This window comes from Solanum pennellii, chromosome 6 (genome assembly GCF_001406875.1).
Source record: "Solanum pennellii chromosome 6, SPENNV200".
NCBI classification, from domain to species: Eukaryota; Viridiplantae; Streptophyta; class Magnoliopsida; order Solanales; family Solanaceae; genus Solanum; species Solanum pennellii.
Window position 1 is genome coordinate 51,392,451 of NC_028642.1, and position 12,231 is coordinate 51,404,681.

Here is a 12,231-nt window from a genome sequence, read left to right on the forward strand (position 1 = left end):
TATATATATATATATATTTATTTATATGACATAAAACCAAAAATCAAACTAAATACCCAATCAATATTTACTTCTTGGTCTAGATGGTCAAAGTACCCAAGATAAGCTGACCAAATCAGTTATGGATCCCACACCCATGTTGTCTCAGCACGGGTGTGGCAGGGATTTTGAAGAGTCCGCCTAACATAGAGAGTAGGCATTTCTCATAAAAATTCTCATACAATGTATCTAGCTTGTCTAGCGAGAATATTTATTAGAAGAAATATAACTAATCAAAAAAATTGCTCTGGCACCACAACTATGGCTGGGTTACCCAAAAATTTCATTTGAACTAATCTACATTCCAGCTAAGTTAGTAACAATAGACTTCCAAATATTTACAGGTCCCCAAGACCCAAACATGAGGCATATAAGCCAGCTATACATGAGGACCATAAAGTTTGGGTAACAAAGAAAAGATTACAAGCTATACACAAGGACCATTAAGTTTGGGTAACATATTACATGTTTTTTTTTCCAAAAAAAAAAAAAAAACGAAGTCAAACATCAAATTCAAGTCAAAAAGAAAAAAACGCCTAAGTTAATATAATAAACCCACCTACTTATGATTCGAGTTCTTCAAAAAAATACAATATTAAACAGTAAGTGAGATGATGAAAACCATGAAAGCACTTAGAGTACGATTTCAAATGCCTGCTATAATAAATCACAACCTTAAAGTACTGCTATCTTCACATGAACAATTCACACCTGATCTTGGAGTTCTAGCTATCGATTTAAAATTCTAATTATGATATGAAATTCACAAAGACAATGGCAATTTGAGTATTTTCACTGTGGCAGTTCTTGCAGCATTTGTTTTTGGTCCAATTGATAGAACTCTATTTTTTATTGTGATTACTGATAGATATTAGAGCATACAGCTTTATGAAACATATAAAGAGATGAAAGCATATCTATTGGGATAAGATGATGATTTACAAGGAAGATAAATGCTTGACATATTTATGACGAGAAACAAAAAAAGTATCACCTTCATTCCACATTTCCATCAAGGATATGAATGAAATCAAAAGATTAAATGATAGCGTCAAAAATGCTGATTCTCTAATAATTGTATGTGCATGAAATGCTTACAAGCGTATCAATCTGAGTAATGATATTTGCATAATGTAATGCAAGACCAGCAGATCCTAATCTCTGATGGTTGTTTTTTATTGGACGGTCTCCATCTGCAAGGTTTGGCAAAATTATAGCAGTCAGGTAAAAAATTGTACAATTCAGTCACTCAAAAACAAATTGAAGGCATAAAAGGAATGATTTAACTCTAAATGCTCAGCACCTATAGAATACGAGTTAAAAAAATATTTAACTGTTTCGATTGATTTTGTCTATTCCTGCCTTATAAAACAAAATACACCTTTCCTTATAGGAACAAATGAATCAGCATCATGAGCTGTAATATAAGCATAGGCAATAACAAACAAGCACGATTGTTCTGCCATGACAATGACTTCTGACTCTATTAGTTACATAATAAACTCCGATAACTCATAATTCAACCTAGATTATGATTTCCCTTGATCACCACATGTGCATCAGCAACAGTAACTGTTTGTACACATAACAGATAAAATTGATAGGTAGCCGTTGTACCCAATCTTTACTCACCTAGTGAATAGCAAGACGTGCTAATTTTCTAGTCTATAATGTAGAAACAAATTGTTGTTTACACTTAAAACTAAACGAGCAGTTGACACATGAGCAAAATGTAAAACTGAATGTCAATCACGATATAGGCAGACAACAATGATCCTAGAATCATGATAAAAGTGAACTTGAAGTTCCAAAAGCATTACCAGAGTTGCCAAATGCAGCATGGATCTCCAAATGGAGGAAGTGGACAATGTCCACAAGCTTTTCCATCACCTTCAATTATGGCAAAGCAGATGTTAGATAGTCAATTCAAATTTGAAAGGAACCTCGCCAGCTTATCTTAAACAGACCACCCATCTTGTGCAGTATGTAGAAACTAGATACCACATTACCAGTATCAAATTTAAGATCAAGGTAAAAGATAAAGCAGGACTGAATTGCTACCTCTTCCAATATCTTCGACCAGAGAGACTTCTTTTTCAAACTTTTGACATGTTTCTTTTGACTTTTCAACTCTGCTCTCAAAATTGCAAGGCTGTCTCCTGCATATTTATATGTTAAGAGGAATATTAGACAAGAATATAAGAAATCAGTAGGAAGAAAACAGATACAAATGACAAAAGTAAAAAAAGAAGCTGCAAGAGTAAGCAAAGGTTACTAGATTAAGTAAGAAGAGTCTCACGTCCTCCACAGAATCACATGACGTTACACAAACAAACTTCACACTAACTAGAAGTACAAAATAGTCTCAACAAACAGTAACCACAAGGAAAAAATGTCCTCAATGCTGTTTAGAATCAGTAAGATGTCTATATCTCTATATTTTTGAATTAGTTATCAGATTCGATATATGATGTTCTCTAAATCTAATTGATTCCTAATATTCTCCAGCTATGACTTCCATCCATAGAGCTTGCTTCTCTTTTGCAAATGAAGGTCTAGGAGGACTTCAATGGCAGCATCAGAATTAAAAGTGGACTTGAGCCAACCAGGTCTAAAACCATGTTCAGAATACATATCTAGAAAACAACAGTAGTAGCTAGAATCTACCCGTTCAAGATTTCTTCATTAAACTATTTGTAGCACCCTGTGGAAACCCCAAGCAGGAGTGTTCTATCTAGGCCCACAATACCTAACATGCTGGTGATTTAGTTCCTAATGATATGAGAAACTGGAGGAAGTTCATCGTATAGAAATAGTTTATATAAACTTAGAGCTAATGCAGATCTGCTGATTTAAAATAGTTAGGTAACAAAGATAGAGGATAATATGAATATATGTGGATAGATGACCTTTCTGAGTAGCATTTGAAGTATCCTCTTCTTGGGCTTTACGTCGACAATCTTGTTCAATTCTGTCCAATGCATGCAATTCATGGTACAGTTCCTGCAAAGAGCATAATAATTACAACTTATAATATCATAATTTGACAATAACAAAAAGAGAACCACAGATACCACTAGGTAGAAGTTGTCCGAAAAATACCTACTCAGAATCAACGTGGTGTTAGCTAAAAATAGAACAAATTGAACAACATACTCATATAGACAAAAACAACAAGTTGGGACTAAGCTTACTTTTCTAACACGCATATTAGATCTGACCTTTACTAGGAATTTTTGTTTTCTGGTTAAAAACGTGTATATCCGTGTAAATACATAATATGTATCAAAATAGAAATTATTTAACTAGAATGAATTGGATCATAATAAAGAGGAATGAATAAAGATGATTCATATAATCTACTCCAACTACTGGAATTGCAGAGAAATATCCACAAATCTTTAAGCTAATCCAAGTATCATAACATGGGTGAGCATTATGCCTAAGCAGGAACTGATGCATCCATACTAAACTTTCAAGTGGTAGAATTTGTAACATGAAGGGAATAAATGAATGATGCCGGATAGGGTTATATAAACATGCTCGGGTGGAATTTCAGGAGGGATCCTCGAACGATTATATGGACCATATGGAAAGAACAAACCAAATAGCATTTGAAGAGTTGAAATACTCCTTGTACAAGTCGAGGATTTTTTTTAAGAAAAAATTGGAACACCCTATGAAATAATGAATTATTGCTCTTCATAAAGAACTATGTTTTTTTGTGAAATACTCTACTTATGTATATATATATATATATATTGCATAACAGAATACTTCATTATCGAAAGAAATTACTCCCTCCATCCCAAATATGTGACACTCTTTCATTTTTAGTCAATCCAAAAAAGAATGACTTATTTCCATATTTAGTAACAATTTAACTTCAATCTTTCCATTTGACCCTTAATGACATGATTCATAGCCATAAAAAATATTTCATGACTTATTCTAGAATACAAGTTTCAAATGTATTCCTTTTCCTTCTAAACTACGAGCTCAGTCAAACATTTCAGATAAATTGGGATGGAGGGAGCATTACTTAACCGAAAAAATGAAATAAATAGGGAAAGAATAGGTCAAGAAGTGTAGATGCTGAGATGGAACTTACTGCTGTATACTGTACCAAGGTCATTAAGTGCAGCATCACAGTCTCAGCTTCTTCTTTTAGTTGTTTATGAGGTGTCAATTCTGATTCCAACCTAAACGTAATGGAATGAACTACAGATAATGTGAATATTCATTTTTGAAGTGGTAACAACAAAGCAGAAAACTGGACTAAAGTTAGTTTTAAATACTTCTCAAAGTAACGGTCTAAGTTGTGCCATTGAGGATCTTTGCAACTATTTCCAAAGCGAACCACTTCACAAGAGAATATTTTCAGTTCATCCCTGTCAAATTACAACAACTATCTCACTCTTGCGCCAAAAGAAAATGAAAGTAGCATGTGATATATGAGTGTTGACGCAAAAATTATTTCGGACTCTTTGACACCTTTTGTCTGCTGCAGCAATTCTGAAGAGCTCATCCATATCTTTTGATATCAACAGCTGCACACCTTCAGAAGGGAGAACCACTTCCTTCAAATGCTTAATGTTCTCATTTGAAAGGGAATACATAAGATTGGCACCCTTGACAATTGTATTTGCAACTTCAAATGACAAAATGGAAATTTTATTTCCCTTGGTTGCCATGCTGGATGCAAAGCCACCACTTAGGTTTAAATTTGTCATACTGCTACCGAGAGTATCCAACACATCTACTGCCTTGCCAAGCCCCGCTGTACCAGCTCTGCCCAAAAGTGAACTCACTTCTGAAACCTGTCAAGCAAATATTAAATTATTAAACTTTACCCCCCCGTCCCTAATTGATGCAACACTCTTCCCTTTTTAGTCAATTCCAGAAAGAATGACACCTTCAACAATTTAACTTCAAAATACCGAATGACATCTTTCTACATTTTAGTAAAAAATACTAATTTTACCCTTAGTGAGATAATTTTTAGTCACACAAATATCTATGGATTATTATAGAACACAAGTTTCAAAAGTCTTTCGCTATTATTTCTTAATCTCCATACCCACTCAAACACCATCACATAAATTGGTAAGGAGAGTAATATTAAGAAATATAACCATTTATCTTTATCTTAAGGAAATTAATTAATACTGAATACAATTACTTTAAATAGTCTGATATTACACTATCCGTGAGTTAATCGTTAATCTTTTGTTCAGTTGGTTGAATCACAGTTTGTATGTAGCCTTCCAATATTCTGCACCCATCCGGAAATATTGTATTTATCAACACATTAAATTGAATTCATTGTCCAATTTTCTTCTTTGTTGGCCTCATTACTACTGGATCATTTTTCCCCTTTTACATCAGTTTGCAATTACGTTAGTCTTTTTCCTTTGCCATCAGATAGTCATTTAGTTATGATTTTCATGATACATGAGCGTGTATAAATGATGAAACTTCTGAAGTCCGAACATTGGAGTCAACACACCAAGACCAAAGCCTAAGAGGGACTTATTGCTAGGAAAGCTGCCCAAAGAATGACCTTAGAACTACTATGCTATCACATTAGAGAGTAATTCAACCAAATCTTGTGTTTTGTTCACATGATCGATCAATGTTGGAATAAATTGGTTTGATAAATCAGTTTTCAAAAAAAAATTAATTTGATAAATCTCTGTATTTTTCCATATGAAGATTATATCTTCACAGAAAAAGCTTTACACTATATCAGAAGTTTATGTTAGATATTTTGTTGAACTGAAAACTTATGACTGAGAGTTGGCAAAAATTTCGATTCAACGAAGAAGAAAAAGCTTCATGATGTGTAAGAAAACTTAATTGAAAGAGGAGTCACTTTTGTCTTTACTTGTTTCAGCACATAATATTTTCTGTGCCTAATCTCTTCAATATTGCTCGTGCGAGCATGGGTACTTATAGTAGTTAATACCTTATACAACAAGAATTATTGCCAAAAGATCTTCAAGATAATCTTCTCTCTACGTGCAACATCAACACCAAGTAAAGATTAAAGCAGCATTGCAGCATCTTTTGTTAACAACTATAGGGAAAGATGACCAGTAGGATTGTATTTAAAGGGGATAGAAATAGTCAAATATATGGTAGAACATGAATGAAACTGATAGAGAGAGAGAGAGACAGTAAACCATAGATTCAATCATTCAACTGAACATTTCATCCTGACTTTTAAATTCAACGTTGGGAATCTACAGGCTCAAAAATGAATTAAGAACAACGCAGCATTGCAGCATCTTTGGTGAAAAAGTATAACGACAGCCAAAGGGACTTTAGTTGAGGGGAATAGTAAGTGGTCAAATATGTGATAAAACTTTACAGGAACTGATAAAGAAAATAAACGATAGATTCAAGAGAGAGTTTCATCATGATAAGACACTGTATTTCTTTTCATTCTTCCAAGTGGTACACACTGGATTCTTGGGGAGCTTAAGAGGGAATAGGCAAGGGGGGCCATTACCTCTGCTTCTTTTTGTTCTCTCTCAATAGACTCATGGAGCGTATGGTGGTACGTTGGATTCATAAAGAGACTCTAGGTAGTAATGGAAGCGGAGGAAGGAAGGACATATCTCATTTATTGTTCATCACTGATATATTAATCTTTTGTGGGCTTCGACATAGACCAGACAATACTTAGATAAACCTTAATATAGTCTGAACCTATATCATGACTTTGTATCAGTATACACAAGTCAGAGTTAGTGCTATTGGATAAGTTACAAGACATCCACAGCTTGGCATGGACTTGTAAGTGAAACTTACAAAAAGTGACTAAATTGCCAATATCGTCTTTGCTTCTTTGAGTTCCTTAGAAGAGAAAATTCAAAAATAAAGATTTGTGACAACCTACAATGAAGAAATTCTAGAGGAGGGTGGTGGAGGGAAGAGAGTATTTGTCTGAGAGAGAGAAAGTAACACTATTGAAGTCTACCCTCTATATTATACTCACATAGGGCGCACCACAAACTTCACAGTTATAGAACATCATGTGCTCCTTTAACATTTCATTGGATTTCCCAGACAGTTATAGTATCATCTCTATTATTCTCACTTGTTTATTTTTCTCTTTGTTTGCCTTTTAATTATTCATCTGATTTTATTTTTTTTTATAAATTATTCACTCGTCGATGTATCTTCGTTTTTTACAACCTATCTTACATTAGGCCATTGTCAAGACAGTGAAATGGAAATACTTTACATAATCACAAATGCAATAGGAAAAAGACAGAAGCATCAGCCATAGGACAAAGGAAAGAACAATGAATAGGAGACTATTCACCTTTGCCATGGCAACTTGCTTTGACCTTGTTGGTCTGGTTTTATTTGATAAAGCCCTAGACAATCGAGGAATTCCATCATTGATAGCATCCATTTCAACCCCATGGGAAGCTGCATTCAACTCTGGAAAAGAGAACACTGGTTCACTTGGTTGATTCTCCGTGCTTTCCCCCAGTGGAGATTGCATAGAATCATTATTTGCCTGTGGGGGCAATCTATGCGACTGATAAACTGTTCCAGCACCATAGTTGAAGTGACCATTAACATGTGGTATGGAACGACCTGTTGTATTCTCACTGGTGGCTCTTCTAGAGCAAAGACCACCCATTATCGTATAATGCTTCAACCTACTTCAATCTCGAACTTCCATCAACATTTGAGTCAAAAGTCTATAAATGCCTTGAGAAACTTCTGCAGCAGAGGACCGATATCAACAAAGCCGATTGACAATCTCCGCTTAACTGTGTCTAAGATAAACCAAGCAGATCCTCGAGCTCAGCTGCATGATTAAATTAACAATCAACCTGAGCATAAGTACGATCTAATTCAACTGACACAAACACAAAGAACAGAATATCAAAAAAGCGTGCCTCTATATGTCAATTAAATTAACAATAAACAAGCAATGCAAAAACCCAATTTGCAGGATATACATAATACTTAATGGCATCCAGATGAGAGAATGTACAATATTATTAGCAAAAGATATCAAATACCACCAGCATGTTTCCACAAGAAACACCAAAGCTCATAGAACACTACAGGGAATCCACTGTTCTCAACTTGAACTACATATAATGTAAAATAATTTCAAGAATCTATACTAAGTTTGCACTCACTTCCACATATAAGCAGGAGAGCTACTACTACAAAAATCCAAGATCCACCTCTATAACATGAACTATAAAGAAGTAAGTCAAAACACGCTAGAAGGGTCTAAAAGATCACAACTTTACCTCATCAGTCAGCAAGAAAACAAGAAAAAGAGACCGACACAGTCACATACTGAATAAAAACACATAAAACAGCTGTAAAATGAAGAGGCAAAGCAAGCTTACCAAGTAAGATAAAAAGAGTGGTAACAAAAAAGATGATAACTTGGATCTGAACAAAGACACAACAGATTCTAATAACCCCTTTTTCAAGAAGAACAAAATACACTTGATTAAGGGAGAAAAAAAGGGTAATACAAGCGATTAGTAGCTTTTTTTGCTTAATGGATGTTGGATTTTTTGAGAGTAAGAAAGTGGGGAAGGGGAAGCTGGGTCAAGAATAATGGCAAAGAAGTAAGCAAAGAGACCCCCCAAGTCAGACACGATAGAGTAGGAAAACTCTCTCTCACACACACAGAGTTGAGTTATCTATGTTCTTGAAAAACAAAACTTCGCTCTCGGCGTTCAAATGTTTTTGATCATATTTAACAACAATTGAATTGAGTTTTACTTTTAATGGTTTCTATATTAATTTATTTATTGTAAATGATTATAGGTGTAATAAATTTATATCAAGTATACCAAAGTGAAAAAATAGTGAATATTTTAATTTTATTTTACCAATAATAACTCTTTATATGACTTTGAACACTTCCGTATCTATTATTCAAGAAACACCATATAGCGATTTTCTTACCCTTCCTGTGTTTATATTACTTAACCCCTATATTAAATATAGATTTTTAATTTTAAAAATCAAGGAAATTCTATTATATATAGTCATTTAATACTATTATTAAAATATGAATAGTAATCAAATTCAAAATATCTTTAATATAATTAGTTAAATAAGGTATACTATTTAATTTTAAAATGTGATTAACGGGGAAATTTTTTGGCTGTAGTTAAAGTGATAGAGAGTAAAATAATCGCCTCAACCACCACGTCCACACCAAACCCAAACGGTATTAGCATGCCAGACGTCATCGTGCACTTGCTTTGGTTTTTTTGTCTTTTCAATGGTCAAACCCCAACGTGATATAAATTTATTTTTCCCAAGGTAATTATGAATTACCTCAAAGAGAGTAAAAAAGCCATTATTACCATCATTTATAATATTATATATCGTCAGCACCTTTTACCACAACTTCTCAATTACCACTGTTCGTTTTTACAATTTCAGTGCCACTCGCTATTCTCAAGTCATGAATTCCACATTAACTTTCATGAGTACAAAACATATTCAATCTTTCTGCTAAAAAAATGATGCTTTAAAAGAAATGTACTCTTGCAGACACTTTTCGCTAGTACAACACACTACTGAAACACATCAAATTACCCACAAATGTTACATGACAATCAACTCACAATGCCGCCTCCAACATAACCATTAACCATATCCAATTCAAATGATAACTGGAAAGTTCTGAATATTCATAAAAGGAATCTAAATTTTCACAAAGGCCAGAGAAGTAAGTGCACACCACCAGACAAGCTCGAGATGCATTCACTTAGAGCAGAGTTAAGGGAACAGAAAATTAAAGAAAAACTGCCAAAGGAACAATCGTACAGCATAGACCAGGAATTCATAGCTAGAAGTCAGTGACACAATCCTTGCAAATAGGTGTGCATAGAACTAGAATCTCCTCCTGGGACTTCTAGAACGATGACTACGAGGTGACCTGCAAGGACGAGGACAGCTACATGTTAGTCAATAGTTCTTCAATGCAAAAATCATATAGGTGATGTTCCAAACATTCAAACACAGATTTTGCAGTAATGTAGTCGCATAGGAATTTCATTTTCTATTTTGGAATAAGAAATAAGGATCTATCATACAAAATGAATATTTATCATATAAAGGGAAGTATCTAAAAGGACAAAAATAAACTTTCCTCCAAATTGACTCAATAGAGCAACAACTCTCTCATAAGTCATAGTTTTCTCATCTTTCATTTTTCAAACATAAAATAAATAATTAGTAGTCTTCCTACCAGCTCAAAATGGCACTAACAGACTAGAAAATTCGCTTAATATATTGTTTATCTCTAACTCTTCCTATTTTTCTAACATTATGAATGGGGCACCAACAACTAAAGTTGGTATTTTCAAACTGATATGTCTGAGCAACCCAGTTATTAGTCTGTAGCTTCAACAATTACTAGCAGAGTCATGACATTGTGCGCATAATAAGCATCCTCTGTTCTTTTTTTAATGGATACACTAGAAACACCTTCACAACTCATGGCACCACAGAGACACTGCTAATTTGCAATAACTAAACAAGGGTTAACAAACTTCCAGGAAACAGATGCGCAGACTTACATCATTGCTCTAATGGAGTCCGATTTATAGGTTATGTGTGAGCTCATCATATGGTATCCAACTCCCTTTTTACAAAAAAGGAAAATCTCCGACAAGACACGTGTTAGTTTCAATGGTAAATGTGAAGAGCCTATCCTATATTTGACTATAAATGGCAACCCATAACCCACACAGACACACTCCTAGTGTCTTTTGCACCAATTCCACCACCTTTACACCCCTCTCCAAAAGCTAAATAAAAGCCCAAACTGCTCTGGGGACACCTATCCATGGGAGAAATGCTCTGATAGAATTAAAAAACTACTATAACGTAAAAGAACAAAAGATGAGTCAAAAATTTAAGACAATATTGATCCACAGGCTATTCAGCTGCCAGCCGTTTAAATAAAAGGGAGTCTTAGTAATAGGTGGTTGTTATTGATTCCACACACACATAACTGACAGTTGAATCATGGGTTACAGGAAATGGGCTGGTAACTTTTATCAATAAAAGCATGAGGGAGGCCAGTGAAAATTCCACTTCTATGGAGTTGAAGGCTGTACAGTTAAACGACATACATTATAGTGAAACAGTTCACAAGAAAACAATTACAGACGTCATAACATTTATCCAGTTGCAAATGTTTAAAAAGTGGTTATTCCAATCTCTGAAAATAATTTCGAGGCCCCGATTTTTTCTCAAGAGGGTAAATGAATGCTTCTGAAGGAACATTTGCCAACATTTATTAAAGTGAAAAAGTGTCTCCTTGATTCAGGCAACATTATTTTCACAGCTATTCTACACAAAATTATGTTAATTGGATAAACCAAGAAGATACCTCCTCCTAGCATTTCTCCTTCTAAAAGGACCTTTGCTAAATGCCCAATCAACATGTATAGTCTGAGTTAGCAGCTCATTCCCATCCATTTCACTAATAGCTCTCTCTGCTTCTTCAAAGTTTTCATATTCAATAAGTGCATAACCCTGTCAAAATGGAAAACTGTATAAAAACTATACCATCTCCAAACTACGACAAACGCTGAAACTTAAAACAAAGAAAAGTATCTATCTGGAATCCCTCATAATTAACATAGCATTGATCCTATTTCGTTCCATTTACTCCATTACAGATTCATTCAAGGAAATGCTCTTACACAGTTATATGGAACAAGGAATGTCTGTCACTTATAAACTTCAAAAAAAAATTCTTGATCAAAAGAATTGTCATCATCCAAAATCTTTTGATAGGAAAGTTTATTATATTAAAGCATACAATGGGAATGCAATTCATATAGCATCATATGTACATCACCTAAAACCCAAAGAAGCAGCTAAACATTCCGAGAAAGAAAGAGTCAGTTCACCTTGACAAATCCAGAACGACGATCCAGATTCAAATGCAAATTCTTGATCTCCCCGAACTCACCAAATGTATTATGAAGATCATCTTCTTGTGCCTCCTCATTAACTCCAGTGACTAAAATAATCCATCCTTCAATGGCTGCAGATGTTCCCCTCATTAGCTCTCTACTACTTATTAAACTAAACCTTCATTAATCTTACCGGTAACCTCAAAAGATATATATATATATATATATATATATATATATATATATTCACTTT

At 34.2% G+C, this 12,231-nt stretch overlaps 2 protein-coding genes across 5 annotated transcripts in view; both read right to left on the reverse strand.

Moving 5' to 3' along the window:
- The window catches only part of LOC107023567, an 11,812-nt gene extending 3,037 nt beyond the window's left edge, over positions 1–8,775 (reverse strand). Inside the window, exons 1-9 of one of the 4 annotated variants that reach the window (XM_015224291.2) lie at positions 8,430–8,774; positions 7,373–7,870; positions 4,534–4,859; positions 4,338–4,430; positions 4,151–4,241; positions 2,949–3,042; positions 2,101–2,198; positions 1,860–1,929; positions 1,138–1,232 (exon numbers count right to left, since the gene is read on the reverse strand). In XM_015224291.2, coding sequence (XP_015079777.1) covers positions 1,138–1,232; positions 1,860–1,929; positions 2,101–2,198; positions 2,949–3,042; positions 4,151–4,241; positions 4,338–4,430; positions 4,534–4,859; positions 7,373–7,699 — 1,194 coding nt within the window. In that variant the 5' untranslated portion in view covers positions 7,700–7,870; positions 8,430–8,774. Of the gene's footprint in view, positions 1–1,137; positions 1,233–1,859; positions 1,930–2,100; positions 2,199–2,948; positions 3,043–4,150; positions 4,242–4,337; positions 4,431–4,533; positions 4,860–7,372; positions 7,922–8,210; positions 8,230–8,429 lie in introns of those variants that run through there. The other 3 variants (XM_015224292.2, XM_027917792.1, XM_027917793.1) reach the window with 3 other exon arrangements.
- A 768-nt stretch (positions 8,776–9,543) lies between these two features.
- Positions 9,544–12,231, reverse strand: part of LOC107023796 (RNA-binding protein Y14A) — a 5,180-nt gene continuing 2,492 nt past the window's right edge. The window contains exons 2-4 of the mRNA XM_015224604.2: positions 11,973–12,109; positions 11,447–11,592; positions 9,544–9,985 (exon numbers count right to left, since the gene is read on the reverse strand). Coding sequence (XP_015080090.1) covers positions 9,940–9,985; positions 11,447–11,592; positions 11,973–12,109 — 329 coding nt within the window. The 3' untranslated portion in view covers positions 9,544–9,939. The remainder of the gene's footprint in view (positions 9,986–11,446; positions 11,593–11,972; positions 12,110–12,231) is intronic.